This window comes from Oryctolagus cuniculus, chromosome 8 (genome assembly GCF_964237555.1).
Source record: "Oryctolagus cuniculus chromosome 8, mOryCun1.1, whole genome shotgun sequence".
Lineage (NCBI taxonomy): Eukaryota > Metazoa > Chordata > Mammalia > Lagomorpha > Leporidae > Oryctolagus > Oryctolagus cuniculus.
In genome coordinates, this window is record NC_091439.1 from 87,494,308 (window position 1) to 87,516,614 (window position 22,307).

The 22,307-nt window shown below is 44.7% G+C and overlaps 1 protein-coding gene across 3 annotated transcripts in view; it reads right to left on the minus strand.

Annotated features, from left to right (window-relative positions):
* The window catches only part of FRAS1 (Fraser extracellular matrix complex subunit 1), a 499,229-nt gene that overhangs the window by 118,944 nt on the left and 357,978 nt on the right, over nucleotides 1-22,307 (minus strand). For all 3 annotated transcript variants that reach the window (XM_051820195.2, XM_051820194.2, XM_051820196.2), the window contains 6 exons: nucleotides 17,873-17,989; nucleotides 10,017-10,131; nucleotides 8,596-8,733; nucleotides 5,465-5,497; nucleotides 3,557-3,688; nucleotides 2,359-2,484 (listed from right to left, as the gene is read on the minus strand). In XM_051820195.2, coding sequence (XP_051676155.2) covers nucleotides 2,359-2,484; nucleotides 3,557-3,688; nucleotides 5,465-5,497; nucleotides 8,596-8,733; nucleotides 10,017-10,131; nucleotides 17,873-17,989 — 661 coding nt within the window. The remainder of the gene's footprint in view (nucleotides 1-2,358; nucleotides 2,485-3,556; nucleotides 3,689-5,464; nucleotides 5,498-8,595; nucleotides 8,734-10,016; nucleotides 10,132-17,872; nucleotides 17,990-22,307) is intronic.

Here is a 22,307-nt window from a genome sequence, read left to right on the forward strand (position 1 = left end):
TCCTGAGATAGCGCTAAGGTTTAAGTTCTTAGTCCTACTGAGCTAAAATATGCCTCTACAAAATCCATTCTTTATTCCTACTTCTAGAAAAATAAAGAACAATCTTCTATTCTTTATGAGAGCTCTTTTGGAATCTAGTGTTTAATTTTTAAATTTGAATGGCATAGTGATGAGAGAGACAGACAGACAGACAGACACAGAATGAGAAAGAGACCTTCCATCTGCTGGTTCACTTCCCAAATGGCCATAACAGCAGGGGCTGGGCCAGGCTGAAGCCAGGAGCCCGTAACTCCATCCAGGTCTCCCATGTGGGTGTAGGGGCCCAAGTACTGGGCTCATCTGCTGCCGCCTTCCCAGGTGCACTAGGAGGGAGCTGCATTGGAAGCAGACCTGTTGAGACTAGAATTGGCTCTCCAACTTGGGATGGAGGCATTAAAAGTGGTGACTTGACCCACTATGCCTCCACTCTGGCCTCTGGAATATAATCTTAATACTGAAAAAAATCTTTGAAAAACTTAAGAAAATAAATCATACCTGATAAACCTGTAAGAGGGAGAAATGCAAGAGTTTTTTTTGAAATTAAAAACTGAAAAATATACTTGAAGTTAGAAACCCAGGCTGTGTAGTCTAGAGTATTAATACATAATAGATTAGAAAAGTATTGTGTGAAATGTATCATTTCACATAAGTTTGGAGAAAATGGAATTAAGTAAAATTTTAAATTAAAATTTTTTAAACTGTAGGATTTATTCAAACTTTAGAATCTTTAATACACAAATATCAAACCTTTTCAAATTTGTTTGTTCATGGAATTCTTTTTTGACAAATGCCTCTTGGTGCAATGGGCCTTAATGATGGCAAAAAACACAGTTGAGAAATGGCTCTTCTTGGATGTTACATTCAACTCTATTTTTCAATAGATTGTTGACTCCAGTAATGGATGTTATGTGATGGGATAGAAGAATTAACATTCTCTATAATCATTCTCAACTTTCCCTTTCAACATTGTGCTACTGTATTCTATGGTGGTAGTAGTATTATACCTAAAAAAAGATAATAAAACTTGCTATAAACATCTTTAGATTTTATGTATAACACAAATGTAGGCTAACTGTAATGTTAAAAAAAATTGAGCAAAGACTATTATGCTCTTAAAGTAGTTCCCTTGGGATCCTATAAATCTATTGTAATGGCGCTTCTTTTGTCCGGTCAATTTTGTAAAGTCTACGTACGTGACTCCTACATGCCCATGAGTTGTTGTGAAAAATTCAATCTCCTTCAAGGACAACAATTTGTCCCAGCAGGGATGTTCTGAAGAATGCATTGGTAAATCTGTGAAAGGATTCTTGCAAAGGCTCTGTGAAAGCACAGATTGTTGGACTACGATACAGCATTCTGGGGAGACTACTTTGAAAGCGCAAATATTCACTCTGATACACAAGGGTTCACTATTCAGAAGTTAGATTGAGTTTTGTTCTTTTTGCTTTTCTGTGCTTCCTAAACAATCTGCATCCTTTTTTTTTTTATTAATCAGAGAGAACACAATAAATATTTTGGAAAGCTGGTCACATCACAACACTGCTACACTGCTTAGATAATACTTCAGAAATGTACTCAGCTTGTTCTTTTCAAAGATGCATGTAGCCAACACTAACAGAGCCAGGATGCTAAAAATTCTTGTAAGTTTCATATATCGAATTAATACCAATAGGGGCTGGCACTGTGATGCAACCAGTAAACCCACCATCTGCAGGGCCCGTGTCCCATATGGGCACCGGTTCAAGTCCCAGCTGCTTTACTTCAGATACAGCTCCCTGCTAATGCGCCTGGGAAGACGGCCCAGGTGCTTGGGCCCCTCTACACACGTAGGAGGCAGAAGAAGCTCCTGGTTCCTTGCTATGGCTTGGCCCAGCCCTGCCTGTTGTGGCCATTTAGGGAGTGAACCAGCAGATGGAAGCGCACTCTCTCTCTCCCTCTCTCTCTCCTTTTTCTAACTCTTTCAAATAAGTCTTAAAAACAACTTAAGACCAACAAATGTCTTTTCATGAACACAGTGAAGGAAAGTGGCAGCTGACATCTCTTCTGGCTTTTTTTTCCCATGCATTTACTCCACGTTCTGGAAGTAAGGCAACCAATTTCACCTAGAAAGTGAGGAAAGAGCTTCATGGGTTTTGAGGTGGGGATGGGGGCAGGAAGGGGTTGGGAGGCAGGAGCAGGCAGAGGAAAAAGGTCTGAAGTAAATACCTAGGCAGTGAGGTCAACACGAAAGGCAGCATCTGCTCCTAGTTTGCTCAGAAAGACACCTGCCTTCCTGCCTGGGACACACACAAGCAGGTCAGTGACCCCGCGTGCAGCTACCTGTGGCCATGGGCCCCTGGAACTCAGCTGTGTGCTTAAGGAGCACCCCATGCGCGGGAGGCCTCCGGAGCTCGAAGAAGAGGTCTTCAGCTGTGGTCTCAGCAGCTCCCACCACCGACCGAAGCCCTGCAGCAACAGAGTAAGACAGAGTGAGAGCCAGGGTTCCTTGGCAACCAGAGACTCCGCCCTTTAAAGCCACAGGCCAGGCTGCAAGCCAGGCTGTGAGTAACCTGGGAGTCATCACACGGTGCTTTTGAATTCCAATCAAGCACAGGATGAAAACAGATAGTATGGGACCATACTTCAACAGGCTCATGGAAAGATGGAATTTAAGGGAAAGTTCAATTCTGGTGCAAAAAACATCTTTGAAATAAATATGAAGTGTCTTCAAAGAGTTATGGAAAATGCATGTTATGAAAAAGGTACGGATTTCAAGAATGTTTTGCATCAAGATAAACTTGTCTTTTAATTTTATGTTTCCACGAACCTTTTGAAGTGTCCTTGCGGTCAACACCCAAATTGCAAGCAGATCTTTCCCAAAGTTCACTTAGACGTGTTTCTGAATCTGTAGCCCATTCTCCCCCTGGTACACATGAAGGCATGTGTAAAGGATGCCCACAGGTCAATCAACCCTGGCTAGCTGGGGTCGATTTTTTTCCAGAAAATATTCCCACAGCCTGTGTTTAACTGTCATTGTTTCTCCCCTTTATATTTTTCTGAATTCATAGGAGTCAAATTTAAAGAGGGTTGCTGTGGCCATCATGAAAGTGAGCACGGGTCCGTATACTAATAAGTAAATAAAATGATGCACAAAATAGCTGGGCCAAGTCTCCTACTTCACAGCTTCTGAAGGTCACTGTCATATGTCACTTCTATTATTTTTCACTTTCTGAATAGAAAACAAGAGAAGCTACTCAAAACCACGTCCCTCTCATCCTTTCTGCTCTCTGTTACTTTATATTTTAGGGATGGTCCACAAATCAAACTCCTAGAGGCTGGAAAATAAGCCGCTGAGTGGTGGCTCTAGAGGGTTCGTTCCCTTCTCTCTGTGCTGCTTGTACAGGCGTGGAAACGGCAGGAGGAAGACACGGATGGAAAGGCATGCGAGAGGTGGTCACTGCTGTCTGCCAACCCTCAAGAGGCTTGAAGAGGGACTACCGTAGAAATACAGCACCATTTCCAAAGCCATGGTTCCTACCTAGCGAAGTGCTGCCTCCTGGGCTGACGCGAAGCAGGGGAGCCGTGACCTGGAAGACGGGAGGCTGCCCATCAGTGCGAAGTAAGTGAATGGTGAGGACCAGCTCTGGACCTGTGTGCTCTCCATCGGAAACTAGAAGGCATAAGCACAACAACTGTTTGGTAAACAAACATAAGCATTTACAATTAAAATATTAGCAGTGATACATCTCGCACCCTCTGAGCAACATTTCTGATTTCTCTGAGAAACAAAGTGCCTCTTTGAGTTAAATGGCTCCTGCGGGCCCCACTGGCCTCGTGCACGCTACTTGCTCAGAACCACTGCGCAGAGCGTCTGTGCTTGTCCTGCAGCCAACCAGCTCAGGCGCATCAGCTTTCCTGCTCATGTGAGCTGACGACCCAAAAGGAGCTGTTCTCCCTCATCTTATGGGTTAACGTCAGGGCCGGGCTTGCGGCTGCCTTGATTCATTATCTGCCCAATTATAAATTCTCTCTCTCACAAAACTCTTCCAGAGGAATTGGTTTTCTTCTTACCAGATTCCCAAAGCTTTACTCCTTAGGAAAAAGAGAAAAGGAAACTTGACCTTGGGTAGAAGCGAGATAATTTAAGGTCAGCTCAAGGTCCATTCCCTTCATTGTTTAATACATTTTAAGGATCATTTTATTTAACGTTCTAGAGAAACTAATTATGAGCTCTTCACCTACTTAAACTTCTAGGCAAAAGTTAGGGCATGGTACAATGACACCTGTTTTTCACGACCAACACACATACATGCACACACACACATATGTGCGCGGACTAAGCCAACTATGCCATACTCAAAGACAGAAACTTGTATTAAAATCTTGGTTCTACAAAGTTTGTCAGGGGTGGAAACCTGGAAGATTATTGACTTTTTATGGTTTTCAGTATCTCCAGCTTTAAAATGCTTAAAATAATATCTGTCCTTGCAATACTGTCATAAGGATTAAATTAGACAACTTTTATCATAAGTTGTTTTGTAAAGTGTAAAAAGTTATTATACATTGGCCGGCGCCCGCGGCTCACTAGGCTAATCTTCCGCCTTGCGGCGCCGGCACACCGAGTTCTAGTCCCGGTCAGGGCGCCGGATCCTGTCCCAGTTGCCCCTCTTCCAGCCCAGCTCTCTGCTGTGGCCAGGGAAGGCAGTGGAGGATGGCCCAAGTGCTTGGGCCCTGCACCCCATGGGAGACCAGGAGAAGCACCTGGCTCCTGCTTTCCGATCAGTGCAGTGCGCCGGCCGCAGCACGCCGGCCGTGGCGGCCATTGGAGGGTGAACCAATGGCAAAGGAAGACCTTTCTCTCTGTCTCTCTCACTGTCCACTCTGCCTGTCAAAAAAAAAAGTTATTATACATTATTGCTGATTCTATGAATTTTGTAGTGGACTCTTACTAGAAATGAGCCGAGATCAAAAGGGCTGAGATCAACAGTTGGCACCATTCTGGAACTTACTGTTGATTCAAGTGTGATTTTTAATTCTCAGAAAGAAGAAAGGGCTGGGAGTTTGATGGAGTCAATTTTCTGTCCCACTACTGCTTTTTTCCTATAGGATATGTAGCAGGACATAGGGCTGGTTGATTATAATGCAGTAGTCAGTCCTATCTATACACCTCTGTGAGGACGCTAATTATGGTCAAGCATCCTCACTCTACCCTGACAAGAAAGCTTCTCCCCAGAGTGTTCACACATAGACACCAAACATGCCTCCGCTTTGCTGACATCTTCTACTGCCCTGTGAGCTACACCTGGGATGCTGAGGTCTCCACAAGAAGCTTCCCAGCTCATGCTCTGACATGCACTTTTCTCTCCAACAGCAAGGCACACAGAAAGAAAGGACTGATACAGGGGAAAATTCCATTTTCTAATAAGGTTGATATTAAAGACTTTACCTGTGAAATGAAACTTTACTGACTCTGGCAGACCTGAAAGAGCAAGAGAGAAAATCAGTATATTAAATATGTTGGAGTCAGAGATAGATAAGACAGACAGGAAATATGGGTCAGAGGTTAGGAAAGTAAAGAATATTTTACTCTAAATTATTCTGGCTTAAGGAAAGATCACCAGATCATTTGCTAATGTTATGTTGAATTTAATGGCACCAGCATTAATTTTTAAGTTGCAAAGAGAAGCACACAGTGGAAAAAATTTATATCATAGCAGCTGGAATGATTTATAATGCATTCATTCTGATCCCATTTTATCAGTACATAAAATCCTACAAATCGGTGATTGTGGGTGATGCTGTATATCAGTGACAGGGCTCTCAGGTGGGTCAATTCCATTGTAGACTTGAGTGATGCTGGGGACATTGATTTACACACTGTTACTGTGGGAGAGATTTATCTCATGGCATTTATCCCACAGCTTACAAACGACAGGATTCTCTCTCCAAAGAGGCTCTGAGAACTCAGGCGAGTAAGGTTTGGAAGGAAATGACTTCAACCATGGCTGACATGCTTTCTTTCTCTCTAATCCCAAGATATCCTGAGTTTCTTGTAAAGTAGAGCTTAGAGAACCATGAACATTTCTGTGGGCTATTAACCCAGTTACTAAACATTGGGGGCACTCTGTAGAGAAGAGGCGTATTCTTGCCCTGAGAGATTTTCAATCTAATCAAGCAGTTAACCATTTTCTGGACAATTGTCCTTATGTTACATAAAAGCAAATATAGTTTCATAATTTACCATAATCTGAAAAGAACTTTACATTATTTAATGTATGTCCAAATTACCATAAGAAATGTCCAAATGTTCTGTGTGAACAAACATCACATAAAGGTATTTCAAAAAGTTTGTGGAAAGTGGAATTAAATGGTAAGTTTACTTTGGTGCAAAAAAAAAAAAATTGAAATCTCATATACAGGAGTCTTCAAAAAGTTCATGGAAAATATGTTTTAGAACAAAATGCAGGGTTTTCAAATTCTTTCACTGAAGTAAACTTATCTTTTCAGATCACTTTTCCAAAAATCTTTATGAAGTTCTTCTGTATAAAAATAATACCGTACATTCATGTTATATGGTATGTCCAAGATCATAAAGAAACAAGCTCTAGGATTTTTGAAGGCATAGAAAATAGTTAGGGGTAGGAGCTCAAAACCCTGCTCTCTGTTCAGAGCTTTGGTTGTGGCATTAAGGGAAGAGATAAGGAAAGAAGGCCTTCCCGGCTTGGCAGAAGGGTTCACGGGAGCTTTAATGATAAGGTATTGTTCTTCTGTTCAGTCTTCCTCTAAAAGGCTGTCTTCCATCAGATCCTGGTTTTCATGTGCATTTTCCATCCCTCCATGACACATGTCCTGAGGTACTATAGGGTCTTCCTCATTGGACTCCTCCAACCCACACCCCCAAGGCCACTGACATCACTGCAGAGTTCCTTATGAAATGCTAGCTTACATAGCTTCCTCAGCTGGACTCCTCTTGTTCTGAGGATGAAAACACAAATCCTGGGGCTGGCTTTGCAGAGTAGTGTGGGGAGCAGGGCCCATCTCCCGTAACATGGCAGGGCCTGGCACCCGGGAGACAAATAAGTACTGAGACTATGGGCTAATAAGTACTGAAACTACCGAGACTGGACTAGACCACTGAGATTATTAAGACTGACTCTATGCATCTGATCTCCCACCATATGGCGCTGAGAGGGAGTAAATAACTTCCACACAGCTGCCTCACCAATTCGACTAACAAGCTGCAGGAGCTGATCCTGCCCCTGACTGGAGGAGAGCAGCGTGCTCAGCACGTGGGGAGAGAATGCCAGCAGAGTTGGGATTGGTGGAAGAGGACTATAAAGGAGGAGAGAGACAACATACGGGAGGAACATCTGAGGAACCCCTGAGAGAGCCGGCCGGTGGTGTGCCGCTCCTCCGCAGAAGCGGGGGAAGCGGCGGGGGGGGGGGGGGGGGAGAGGGCGCCCCTCCACGGAGGCGGAGGGGCTGGCAGCTAATCCGGGGAGGACCAGGGAAAGAGACAACAGCAAATCCATTGCCACTCCTCCACAAGCCTGCGGAGTGAGCTGAGCGACAGAGTAGCAGGTTAAGCCACCACCTGCAATGGCTGGTATCCCATATGGGTGCCGGTTATAGTCCCAGCTACTCCACTTCCAAGCCAGCTCTCTGATAATGCACCCAGGAAAGCAGCAGAAGATGGGCCAAATGCTTGGGTCCCTGCACCCATGTGGGAGACCTGGAAGAAGCTCTTGACCCTCGGCTTTACCTTAGCCCAGCTCTGCCTATTGTATCTAGCAGGTGGAAGACCTCTCCCTTTGCTCTCTCCTAATCTCTTCTAACTCTGCCTTTCAAATACATAAATCTTACAAAAAGAAAAGAAAGCAGAAATCCTTAATGGCTTCCTCTGGCCTCTCTCTCCCACCAGGCTCATCCCCAACTATGCTTGACCCTCAATACCGCACGCTCAGATGTTTTTAAACTCTCAGAAGGCCATATTCCTTCTTTCCCATGGCCTTTGGTCATGGACCCATGGACTTCTTTCAGGAATGCTCTCTGACCATCTCAAGATGTGTACTTGACCTCATTGGCTTCCACCCTCTCCTCCACTGCCAATACTTTCCTGGGGCAGCCCCCACTCACGATCAGTCTTGTTTGGTTTAGTGCCATTCTGAACATTCTTCCTCCTTTCCAGAGCTCTTATCTCAAATCTGCAGTTAAACTCTTACCACTGGAATTATTTATCAAATACTGTTCCTCTCTAGATCCCCAAACTTGCTAAGAGCAGATCCGTGCCTCCTTTTGCTCACCGTTTTAACTCCAACAGCTCAATCAGTGACACACAGCCAGCAGAAAATCCAGACTTACTGGAAGTATGCCTCCATCCATGCATGAATAAATGAACAGAACAGAACAGAACTGAGCCCACACTACACACTTGACATCATGCTACATACTAAGCCAACAGGTCTCAACACGATTTAAAAGAGCTGCAAGGCAGTATCATCAAACTGTCCATAAGACCATGGGAAAAGTTAGGGGGCATCTGTTACCAGCGTCTCCAGGCAGAGGATAGAGCATTACCAGCGAAGGAGAAAGCCATGATCTCCTGCAGGTGCGGGGCTGCAGCGGGAGGACGGTACAGGATTTTGCCCAGGTTAATATCTTCCTGCGTGAAATACCGGATGGGAACCTGAGGCTGGTCCCGGTGCACGATGAGTCCTGCGGGGGAAGAGGCTGGCATGAGTGTCACCAGTAACCTGAGCCACAGCACGCCCCTCTCCTGCTGTTGCTGCTGGTGTTGGGGCGGGGGGTGTCTTTCATCCTTTAAGAGCAAATGACCTCGGCCTGTTCTTGGTAGACTACTCTCTAGTTATTTAAGAGGAGGGAAACCCACAGACAACTGATTAGGGTGCACTGAATATAAACCACAGTAAGGTACTAACCACTGCCCCTAATGTGCCTTAGACCAGATTTTTTTCCCAGATGATTATGAGAGTCTCTCACTGAGTTTCAATTCAACAGCCAGGGTCCCTGAGAAACTGGCACAGACTTGTCTTCTACTGAAGCCACAAAGAGAGTTTTCTCAATTCGCCCTCTTTCCTTCAGAAACTCCTTAGACTCTGAGGTCGTCTTTGACGACGGCCACGTGGATCTTGATTATTCTAAGAACTGCATTTGTGAGGGTCACTTTGCTTGTGAGAAATGCTCTGGGGGGGGGCTGCAGAATTGCCCATCATTTCAAAGTTCTGCAGGTGCACAGGGAGGGATAACTTTTAGATGTTCAGTTTCCTTGGGCTTTATCAAAGGGGTTGCAATTTATGTCTCAGACTTTTCCTTCTCCTTGGGAATTTGATCATAGGCGAGCTCCACATCTAGGGCTTGGGAGACAGTCTCAGCAGTGGAAACAGAGCAGTATTAATAGAAGCTGATCTTCCCACGAAGGGCAGCAACACCTCTGCTGGCCACAGGCTGACTAGTTAAGTCCAGAGTGAAGCAATCTAGTGGCTGGGAACTGACCATGAGACCCAGCTATCCTCAGCCCAGAGTTCTATACTGCCTTGTTCCCCTAGGGGAAGAGGAGTGCCTTATCATCCGATCAAGAGAGGAACTCAATACATGTGGCTCAGCCTCCTTTGGGCTCTAGGGAAGACCTTGCGTTAACCACATGCTTGTCCTGGTCTTGCCTCCTCAAAACCTCATCAGGGCAGGCTCTGCCCCTAGAGACCCTACAGAGCAGTGAGTGTCCAGAGCTCAATCCAGTGACACTATGCTCTCCAGTGCAGCTGTCAACACCAAGGCTCACAGATCCACTTCCATCTGTTTGACCATAGTGCCTCACTCTCTCCCAGTTAGCTGTAATCCAGAGGACAGATTCGATGGGGGTATGATTCATTGTTTCTCCTTGAAACTTCCACAAGCATCTCCTTGCATACAAGCAGACAAAACCCCAGGGTTTTCCACACTTGTCAACAACTAGAGAGATGATAGAGGGTACATCTTACCTTGATTTGGGGGCAGAGGGAGGGTAATGTTATATACAATCTTCCCACTTGGCTTTTCGGAGTTAACAAAGGAGAGGGAATGAGGCTGGATGACGGTCAGGCCATCTTCCCGTGCCTGAACAAAATTTAAGATGAAAGAAATAGAAAACAGTGCCTTAAAAACAAAGCTCAGAAGCAAACACAAGTCCTATATTAAGAAAGCAAAACCAAATTCTCTCTGGGCTTAGAAATCAGTCACAATTAGAAAGACTTTCTCAAAAGCTTAAAAGAAGGACCCTGTCCTATCTCTTGCACTGAAGATCTGTCTCAGCCTCAAGAATCTGTCAGGTGTATGGAGCCCTTGTCAGGTTTCCTTGCACCGTGATGTTTCCCTCCCCCTGCCCCATGCATGCCATGGGGCTCCCAACAGGATTACTTTTTCCCTAGTGTGGGGAGCAACTCGGACTAGACTAAGTTACTGGAATTAAGACTTATTCTATGCATCTGCTCTCCCACAATATGGCGCTGGGAGAGGAGTAAACAACTTTTACACAGCTGCCTCCAGTTCGACCAGTAACCTGCAGGAGCTGATCCTGCTCCTGATTGGAGGAGAGCAGCGTACTCGGCGTGTGGGTAGCAGAGTTGGGATTGGTGGAAGAGGACTATAAAGGAGGAGAGAGACAACATGCACCAGGAACATCTAAGGGGAACATCCGGATAACGTCTGAGCAGCCCCCGAGAGAGCCGGCCGGCGGTGTGCCGCTCCCCCGCGGAAGTGGGGAAAGTGGCAGGGGGAGCCACCTTTCCACGGAGGTGGAAGGGATCGGCAGCCAACCCGGAAAGGACCAGCAGCAAACCCGGGAAGGGCTGAGCAGACAAAAGAACAGCGCAGGGTCCTGTGTCGTTCCTCCGCGAAGAGGGGGAGCGACACCTAGGAGGAACCTGCAGCAAAGCACGTTTGAAAATGAGGCATCACTACCCACACTGGTTCACGTCTCTGCTCCTGCAGCTCAAATCGCTGAGGAAGAATTTGGCTAAGATGCATGAGGATCCAGCTAGAGATTTAAGTCTTGGCCCGAGGTAGTTCTGCAGAGCAGAACCCCAGCTCCATGCTTTCCTAAAGGAACTACGATGCCTTCTGGTTTCCAAGGGCTAACGATGAGCCCACTTCAAACACCAAGAGAAGCTCATCGTTTGCATTCAGGGGTTTAAGAGTGTTAAAACACATAAAAATCCCCCCCCCCAAAAAAAACCATATAAAAATCCCTAGTATTTCATTGCCCTCATTCTACTGTTGCTAAGAACTAGATGTGGCTTTCCCCCGTAGCTTTCAGGACTCAATTAATCAGTCAAGCAACATTAATCAGAGGGTCAATGAGCTTGCTGCTTTGACCATCCATTCACCTGTGCACACCCGCAACTCAGTAACAGAGAAACAAAGAGATTCAGAATCCATCCGTATGCATGTTGGACAGTGGGTTGGGGACAGGAGCAAAAACAGTGTGGAGAGGAGAAAAGGGAAAACTGCCCTGAACCTGGGCTTTTTGCCCGGAGCCTTCATGATGTCACAAAGCAGCTCTTCTAACTGAGCCCTGGAGGTGGCTTCGAGTTGACATGCAGCCCTGCTTCTCTCAGAAGGAATTCCCCGCTTAGGGAAGGATTAAGCAGCACTCAGTCCTGTTCTCGGGAGGAGGGTGTGGTGTTCTTCCCCTTAACCATGAAAAGATTGAAGGTTGTAGTTGCTTTGAATTGTCCCCAAGGCATACTTGTCCCGGGGAGAGGCAGCATTTGCAGGTTAGGACAATCCTCCTCTAGGAACGAGTCGTATTTCAGGCCCATGCTCAGGTCTGGAATGTAACGAGCACGGAAAATGAGAATTATGAAGAGCAGCTGGTCTCTCAGCTGCAATAAAACAAGGCAACAAATTTAACTGTACGCACTCTATCAGGCGTTTACAGCCCATCCATGTGTGCCATGTGTGGTCAATGACACGTGGACAGCGCAGTACAGGGGCAGTGCAACGCTCAGTGCTGCTCGTCACCTTCTACTCTCCAAACCATCAAAATCACTAAAAACTCTCCGAGTACCATGAGAGATTTCTGATGTCCTTAAATCAACAAAGTGATAGAAGAGAGCATGATTATGGACATAGGAGTATGGAAAAGAGAAGTATGTTCCAGTCAAAACCAAAGATACCCTATCTTGTAACTTATTGATGCTACCTCTGTACTACTAGAGATAGAGAGCAGAAGAGGCAGTAAGGACTTGACTCTGAAGAAATCAATCTCAAGCTTGAAATACATTAAAGTATAACCAATTTTCATATTGGCGATTTTGAATGTCCACTACTTCACAAGAAAACAAAGTAAGAAATGAGAGATTAAACTTCATAGGAATCATGGCAGAAGATGCTTTTTCATATCTTACGTATCAACCAAAAAAAGATCACAGAATAATGGTTTTCATAACGGCCACGTTACCTCCAACTCCATCCAGAATGCAGCAGTGCTGCCCCCGCCCTCCCAGCAGGGTTCTCTCCTGTGGACGGATCAGGACCTCCCTCTGGCTCTCTCACCTCCCATAGAGTCTATCTCAGCCAGCAGCCAGCACGATTCCTTTAGGAAGGGTATGAGAGCTCTGCCAGTCCCCTGCAATGGCTTCTCGTTTTACTCAGCATAAAAGCCAGTTCTCCCAGGGTTGTATGAGACCCTGCAGGACCTGCCTCTCCCCTGGCCCCCACCACACTCATCACACCTGTGAATCCACTGCCTCATTCTCACTCTCACTCATTCTGCTCCAGCACAGCCCATACCAAACCCAAGCAGGCCTGCTTCCCCAAGTCCCCTTATACATGGGGACTTCCAAAAGTTCACAGAAAAGGGCAATTAAAAGATAAGTGTAGTGTGCTGAAGGACCCAGCGGAAAGCCATTGTGTCCTTTAGGGCTCTCTGCAAGGATACCTAAGCCAACTCCCACCTGTCAGCCTCTGAGGTGGCAGCAGCGCTGGCTTCAGATTGGCAAAGCCCCTCTTGGCCCAAAACACACTGAGTCTAACTTTAAGGCATTCAGCAAGCAATGGAAGACAGAGCCGCCAGAAATGTACACCTGATTTTCATGACAAATGGGGTACTGCTGTGTCAGTTAGTGGAGCTGTGTTGTGTGTGATGTGTAGACACATACAGCCACAAACCCTGGAATCGAATGGAACCTGTGTGCTGTTGGCAGAGTCACCTCAAAGGAAGAGAGACTCCAGTAAGTGCCCCAGCTTGGAGGAAGAGGGAATTGTTTCAAAACCCACTCCTCGATGATGCCAAATAAAAACATTGTATTAAAACACAGCATTGTTGAAGAAATAAAGTACATTTGAAATCTTCCCCTACAATGGGTGTTTATCTTGATACAAAAGCATTTTGTAATGCATGTATGATTTTTATGCATTTTCTATGGACTTTTCGAAAATCCCTTTTAGGCATAGACTTCAAAAATTTTTAGCATCAAAATAAACTTACCTTGTAATTCCATTTTCCATGAACTTTTGAAGTACACTCATTTCTGATCACAATGAGTGACACCTCTGTATACTAAGAAACTGGGGTGATGGGGCAGGCATTTGGCCAAGCAATTTTGGCGCTAGCTGGGATGCCTGTGCTCCACATCAGTGCTCTGCAATCTGGCTCTGGCTCCCAATTACAACTTCTTGCTAATGAAGATCCGGGGACGCAGCAGGTGATGGCTCAAGTAATTGGGTTTCTGCTACTCACATGGGAGACCTAGAATGAGTACCCGGCTTGTGGATCTGGCCTGCCCCAGTATTGGTCATTGTGGGCATTTGAGGAATGAAACAGTGAATGAGAGCTCCCTTTCTCTGGGTTTCTTGAAAAAAATTATTTTAAATTGGGGTGGGGAGTGTGGGGATTTGGCACAGGATTTAAGTCATCATTTGGGATGCCCCATCTCATGCTACAATGCCTAGTTTGAGTCCTGGCTACTCTGATTCTAATGCAGCTTCCTGTTAATACACATCCTGGGAGGCAACAGCTGATGGCCCAAGTGCTTGGATCCCTGCCACCCCCTTGGGAAACTTAGATGGAGTTCTGGGCTGCTGACTTCAGTCTGGCCCAACCCTAGCTGTTGCAGCCACTTGGAGAGTGAAATAGTGGATGGAAGTTCTCTGTCAGTCAGTCTCTCTCTCTCTCTGCCTTTCAAATAAAAAATGAAAATAAATAAAAAAGAAAGGAAACTGGGGTGTTTCAAATGCCTCCCCTATTGAATTGGCCAGTGTCTCCAGATATATCTATCTACTCTCTTCCTTTCTCTCACCACCTGAATGATGTTTAAATGAACAATACCAGAGTGTTAATTGTATTGTTGTACAACAGATCTCGAGAACATTTCCCATCTTGTACAACAAACTGCATACCCACTGAACAACTCCCCTGTTCTGCCTCTCCCACTGCCAAGCCCACGTCTGGAAACTACCAGTCTGCTTTATTTGCTAAAAATCTGACTCCTTTAGATGCTCTACTTACGTGGGGAGTCTTTGTCCTTTCATGACTGGCTTTTCACTTAGCATGATGTCCTCAGACTTTAGCTCTGTGCCAGCTCTCCTTTTTTAAGGCTGAGCAATAGTCTTGCCTGTGTATTTATTTACCTATTTATCAGTCAAAGGACATATAGATTGCTTCTACTTCTTTGGTCATTGTGAATAATGCTACAGTGAGTGAGAGTGTGAAAAATCTTTCTTCAAGATCTCCCTAACTTTGGATGGGTATTTGGCAGCAATGGTTAAGATGCCACATGGGATATCATCATCCCATATGAGTGTGCCTAGGTTTGAATTCCAGCCCCGCTCCCAATTCCAGCTTTCTGCTCATAAGCACCCTGGAAGGCAGCAGATGATGGCTCAAGTAGCTCGGTCCTTGCCACCCTGTGGGAAACCTGGATCGAGCTCCCAGATCCTGGCTTCAACCTGGCCCAGCCTGGGCTATTACAGGTATTTTGGGAGTGAACCAGCAGACTTCTCTCTCTCTTCAAACACATAAAATATACACATTTTAAACAGTTAAAAAAAAGTCCTCTTAATCCTTATTGTCACTGTACAGAGTTTGTGTCACTAGCTTTCCCAGACAACTGCAATGGCCTATGTGTCTCTCCATTGGGATGTTCTGTACCCTGACGCCAGAGTGGTCTTCCTACGAGCATTAAAAATCCGACCCAGCACTTCTCTGCTACAAATTCTTCAATATCCTACTAGACCCAGTCACTTTTCAGGACAAAACGGATACGCATTCCTCTTCTCTTAGACATCCTCCGGGATCTTACCCTCACTCCTTGTTGGGTTTTCACCTAGGGATTCCCACTCTAGCCAACTGAACCACCTGCAATTCGTCAAACACGTCATATTCGCCCAGGTCTCCGTCTTTCTCATTTGCTGCTCCTTCTGCCAGGAATGCATTGTCCCGTTTTTTCATTTGTGGCATGGTTTTCTAAGTGTGGTGAGCTGAGCAGCAGCAGACAGCACCATCCAGGAACTTGTTCAAAAGGCATATTCTTGGCCCTACAACATCAGGGCTACTGGGTTAGAAAACTCTGAGGTAGATTCTGGGAATCTGTGGTTCAAGAAACTCTACAGGTGACTCTAATGCAGGCTTAAGTTTGAGAACTCAAGTTAATGCCAAGGTAATGCAAACTCAACCAGCCCAGACCCAGATGAAGCCATCCATGGTTCTCTCCATGCCCTGCCAGTTTAGGGGCCCTGCCACATCTTCCATTGTTGCTCCCCTGCTCGCGGAGAAACGACACCGGACGCTGTTTTCTTTCCCCGGTCCTTCCTGGGTTTGCTGCCGCTCCCCCGCCTCCACGGAGGAGCGGCACCAACGAGCTCTCCGACCGACTCTCTCAGGGGGGCCCCCGCATGCTGTCTCTCTCCCCCTTTTATAGTCCTCTCCCACCAATCCATGCTCCGCTGCCCGCGTGCTGAGCACGCCGCTTTCCTCCAATCAGGGGTTGGATCAGGAATCAGCTAATTGATGAAGCAGCTGTGTAAGATTTGTTTACTCCCTCTCAGCGCCATATGGTGGGAGATCAGATGCATAGAGTTAGTTTCAGTCCACAGTCTCAGTACTTATTTCTCCCCTCCGGGTGCCCTGCCATGTTGTGGGAGACGGACCCTGCTCCCTACATTCCATGTCCTTGCTCTGTCATGCACTTACCATTGGGTTATCGTGGCTTACTGATGTGCTTGTCTCCTAGCCTGAAAGTTCCTTGAGAATAGAGCGTGTGTTTCATGGTCACTGAACTTCCAATGTCCCATACAGCTCTTGGCATAAATTAGGTGTTCAAAGGCATTTATGAATTAGGGACTAAATGCATGACTGGAGAGTAGATCCCTACCTTTAAACCCATAGATGAATATATATACTTATTCCCAAATGTATTCATAATGTAGTTACTAAATGTATAAAACTTGTACACTTACATGAGTCAAAAATCACTGAATTGAATGGCCTACAGTCATGGCGCTAATTAATATCAAAAGAAATACAAACTGTGAATGCCTAAAGTAACATGTAGGCAAATCAATCACATTTTACCATAAACTAACCTTTGAGATATCCTAAATTTGAACTGGGCAGACTTGATCTGCAAACACACAAGCTAAAAGGTTAGGCAACTTCAGGTCAGGCTTCAGAGGGCCATAGAAACACAGGGAATGGCACTGTCTTCATGGCTCCAGGCCCATACTTTTCCCCTCTCAACTCAAAATAACACTGCATTAGCATTTGGCAAGAGATGTGCATGCACATTTTTCTTTACAGTTTAGAGAAAATTCTGATGCAAGTTCCTCCAGTCAGAATGATGAATTATAGACTTTATAGTGCTGCTGAATTATGATTTCTTTAAATTACGGTTTATGGTGGAAATACCAATACCAGCTATTCATTAAAAACTTTCTATTTTCCCCTTTATGTCTCTGTCATGCCCCAGACCCATAATTTCTGAAACTATTATTATTCTCTTTGTTGTGGCTCAAGGCTGATGCACTGCTTTGGAGTATAATTATGTGGGTGCTAGCTAAAATGTAGACCCACAATAATTAATTTACAAGGTCTTGCCTGCTTGTGGCTATGTCTGGAAGGGGCGTTCTGGCATTCCACCACCCCAGACACAGGGTGACGGTGGAGTTGCTAATTGTCTCAACCGAGCTTTGTGGGCTAATTTAGTTGTCATCTTTCTTCAGATCTTTCCACATGCTGCACTCCTGCCCATACAGCATACAAGGCCTTCTGTGATCCAGTGCCATGACCTTCACAGCCCTGCTATGCCATCCCTGCCTTTCTCACTCGCTCTGGTTCGATTAAACTGTTTGCAGGGTCCTCGTCTCTCTCACTTCTCAGTCTTTCGCTTACTTTTTCTGCCTACGGAAGCACCCTCTGCCATCATGTATGCATTCCTCCTAACCTGCCCCCAATTTTTATTTAGGTAATTGTTGCTTATCTCTCAGGATCCAGCATCAGTTTCTCCAGGAAGCTTTTATAGTAGAAAGGAAATTTCCACCAGGGCTTCTAAAAACACGGAACCCCTGTTTCCCAGCTAGGTGGCGCTGTCCTTAGCTGACCAACTATAACCAAATGGTGTTGCCGACATGGGCCTCAGATTTCATCCAAGGATTCAAGAAAAAGCCCCGAAAACTGTTTGCACCATTGACAAAAGCTGGAGGGTCAAGATGGAATTCGTTTCTTTTCCAGCTCCGTGAGAAACGTGTTCCCAGGGTTGGTGTTGACAGCCCCAGAGGCTGTGACGGGGGCAAAGCTCTCACTGCATACCCAATCAGGACATTGCATCTGGGCGCACAGTGCTTGCCCCACCCAACTCACTGTCATATGGAGAGACCTCCCCACAGAGAGGCGGGGCGCTTCCGGCGTCTGCGGCAAGATCGCGATGTTGAACGTGCGGCTCTCCAAGTGGGCCTGCGCGTCTGTAGCCCTGGACACCTGGAAAGACAAGTCACACTGCTGAGTCCCTCATGTCCTCTCAGGCAGGGCTTGTGTGTGCATGTGTAGTCCCCCACTGCCCCAAAGGCTCTGGCTTTGGGTCCTGGATGCTCCTGCACTATGATTTCTTTTTTTTTTTTTTTTTCTTTTTTTTTTTTTTAATCTTTTATTTAATGAATATAAATTTCCAAAGTACGACTCATGTGTTACAATGGCTTCCCCCCCCATACCGTCCCTCCCACCCACAACCCTCCCCTTTCCCACTCCCTCTCCCCTTCCATTCACATCAAGATTCATTTTCGATTATCTTAATATACAGAAGATCAGCTTAGTATACCTTAAGTAAGTATTTCAACAGTTTGCTCCCACACAGAAACATAAAGTGAAAAATAATAGATGATTTTTTTTAAATGATGATGAAATCAGATCAGACCTATTGTCATGTTTAATCCCAGTGAGAGTCAAGTTGGGAATTGATAATTTCTTTCTTTTTTTTTTTTTTTTTTTTTTTTTACAGAAGATCAGTTTAGTGTACATTAAGCAAAGATTTCAGTCGTTTGCACCCCCATAGAAACACAAAGTGAAATATACTGTTTGAGTACTCGTTATAGCATTAAGCCTCAGTGTACAGCACGTTAAGGACAGAGATCCTACATGAGGAGTAAGTGCACAGTGACTCCTGTTGTTGACTTTACCAATTGACACTCCTGTTTATGGCATCAGTAATCTCCCTATGCACCAGTTATGAGTTTCCAAGGCTATGGAAGCCCCTTGAGTTCTCCAACTCTTATCTTGTTTAGACACGGTCATAGTCAAAGTGGAGGTTCTCTCCTCCCTTCAGAGAAAGGCACCTCCCTCTTTAAAGACCTGTTCTTTCCACTGGGATCTCACTCACAGAGATCTTTTTGCCAGAGTGTCTTGGCTTTCCATGCCTGAAATACTCTCATGGGCTTTTCAGCCAGATCCGAGTGCCTTTAGGGCTGATTCTGAGGCCAGAGTGCTATTTAGGACATCCGCCATTCTATGAGTCTGCTGAGTATCTCACTTCCCATGTTGGATCACTCTCCCCTTTATTTATTCTATCGGTTGGTGTTAGCAGATACTAGACTTGTTTATGTGCTCCCTTTGACTCTTAGTCCTTTCATTATGATCAATTGTGAACTGAAATTGATCACTTGGAGTAGTGAGATGGCATTGGCACATGCCACCTTGATGGGATTGAAACCTGCACTATGATTTCATTCTTCTCTTCACATTTTACTATTACTCTTTTACTGACTGTAAAAAACATACATAATCATTTTAGGCAACTCTGAAAATTTAGGTAAATATAAATCAGAAATAAAAAATCATCTAGGGGCCGATGCTGTGGCATAGGTGGTTGAGCCACCACCTAAGGCACCAGCATGGCAAATGGGCACTGGTTTGAGTTGAGTTCCAGCTGCTCCACTTCTGGTTCAGCCAATGCGCCTGGGAAAGCAGTGGAAGGTGACCCAACTGTTTGGGCCTCTGTACTCACAAGGGAGACCTGGAGGAAGATACTGATTCCTGGCTTCAGCCTGGCCCAGCCACGGCTGTTGAGGCCATTTTGGGGAGTCAACCAGCAGATGGAAGGCCTCTGCCTCTGTAATTCTGTCTTTCGAATAAAAAAATCATCTAGAATTTCATTACTTATAGTAATTATTAATATATTGATGTAATTCAGCTTCATCTTTTTTCTATGCAGATATATCAAAGTTTATATTCAAATGCATATTGCATTTTTTCACAACACAATCCTAAGATATTTTGCTATATTATTCAACATTCTTGAAAATAAAATTTTTGATGGCCTCATTAAAATGTTTTTTGCCTATGCTCATATAACAAAGATTTCTTCACCTTCACGATACATTACAAGTTATCATTAGCCTCATCTTGCACAGCACAGACGTTGCTACACTACACGATTAAATTAGCTCATCTTGCAGACAGGTTGATAACATACAATTAGGCACTGCATAAATCAACTTTTTCCTGCTTCAAAAAAATGCTGGAAAATGAAGCTCTTCCTCTGCAGCTTCTCTGTTCCTCTCAGTTACTGAGCTGCTCCCTTAAGCTCTTCTTCGCCCCATTCTTTGCTTCGCCTTGTTCTTATTGCAGGAAGTGCTAAGCCGTGTAGCCCTGTGCAGTTGCACTAACTCCATGTGACAGGGTGTGGGCTTCTACGACTCTTTAGGAAAAGGCAGGGAGGGCAGCTCTTTCCCAGCGTCTTCCTAAGTTACAGAAAATCTGTCTTTGTCTTTATCTGGATCACATCAGATGCCGGGAATCACATTCCAGAATCTCTATATGTTTTCAAGGAGACATCTTCTAGTGTTGCTATAAATAACCATGGCTATAATCCACTGAAAATCTAGTAGAGACACTGCCCTCTGGTAGCTACTTGTCAGAGACTACCTTAACTTATCTTTAACTCCATTTTTCCACCAACTTTTTGAAGCACCCTCATATTAAGTAATGCATCAAAGTGTCAAAGCCAGGAAGTGGGAATAGTTTAACAATCAGGTTCACCAAGTTCATGATCTTTGCACTGACCAAGATGACTCACTTTGGCAGCTTTAGGGAATCAGGAGAGAGAGAGAAATGTGTTCTCCTATTTCTTGAAGAATGGGAACAGAGCACTGAGCAGGTGTTGAAATGGGGGCATATTACAGGGCAGGTGAATCAGTCAGACTTCCCTGTAAGGAGTGAAATACATTGGAGTCTGCCAAACCCCATCCCCTGAGGCTGCGTGAATGTGATGCGAATACCAGGGTTCTTTCCCACACCAACAGCGACTGCCAACGTGCATGCTTTCCTTTCTCTCTTCTGTCTCTATTTTTAAATGGCACTCACGTTACATAAATCCCAAGTCTTACATGCAAAGTAACAGATGGGAAGCATTGATGGCTCATGACAGCACATCAACATTAAGATGGAATTAAATCCATGCAACTCATTATATTGTATTTCCTGCTTTAAAGAAAAAAAAAAAGAAGAAAGAAAAGAAAGAATCATTAGAAGAGTATATATTTTTGGTTTAAAATCCTTTAGGGAGCCCACAGTGATGAACAGGGAAAATCGTTAACCATTTATTTAGCACATAACTACAGTGTGCATTTCACATCGAAATATGGGGTAAATCTAGCAAACAATGAGACTTTAAGAATTAACACACCAAGACGTCTATGTCCAGGAAATCTTATTCCCAGAAAATTGTTTCATACTTGCAATAAAAATGCTGTCAGTGTTCGGAAGGCACTTCCTGGAATACCTTCAGAGGGAGTTCGCAAATCACATAAGGAATCTGAGGTCACTATTTCATAATTACTCCCCGTTTTAACCAAAAATAATCACCCCTTTTTCTTCTAGCTGACCTGATTCTGAAGGACTCCTGGCTATGTTGCTATCTTTTCAAATCCTCCCAAAGGATGATTTAGGGTCGCTGTGGAGGATATTCTAAAGAACATCCCACACACCTTGAAAGCAATTGAAATAGGAGTTCCAGATCCATTTCAAGTAAAATTTGTAAAGACTCTTCAAAGGGAAGCACTTGTCAAGTAAGAGTCTTAAACTCTGGTGAATTCGCTTAAAAAAAAAAAAAAGCATCGACTCTATCTTTTTTTTTTTTAATTTATTTCATTTCACTTTCTTAGTAACCAATTTGTAAAGGCAATCAAATGTCATTTTGCACAGGTGCCTAGAAGTCCCTTGCAGGGACAAGCTCACGTCAGGAGCGTTCTGTATCCTGACCGCTGTGAGGCGGGGGGGAGATCTGAGGACAGTGGTCGGCTGAGCTGCCTTCTTTTGATTGAGGTCTTTGCCTTCATTCTCACTCAGTCTTTGATGACTGCTGCTGTTCCCAGGTGCTGCAAATGGAAAGTTAACTCGGGCAAGGGGCACGCAGCATTCGCCCACTTATTGGACACTCAATATGCTCAGTGTCATCTCATTTTAATGGTTTCCAAATTTATCTCAATGTGCTCCCTGGAAAAGCACATCTTTAGCACAATACACATTAGTCAGGCAACACAGATGTACATGCAGCCAACAGAAGCAGAGTGGATGGTAATTTTAACAAGGTGAGCTGTCATGGTTAGTTTATCCCCAGCTGGATTCCTGCATATCAGAAAAGCCTTGGATTTCAAGGTGACACCCGACACCACGAACATGTATATTTTCTGTGACACTTTACCAAATTCTTGCCCGTATCCATGCTTACATGCTCTTTCTCATGCCTGACTCCTTATTGCTGTGTATTTCTGTTTAATTCTTTATTTCCAAATTATTATGTCTG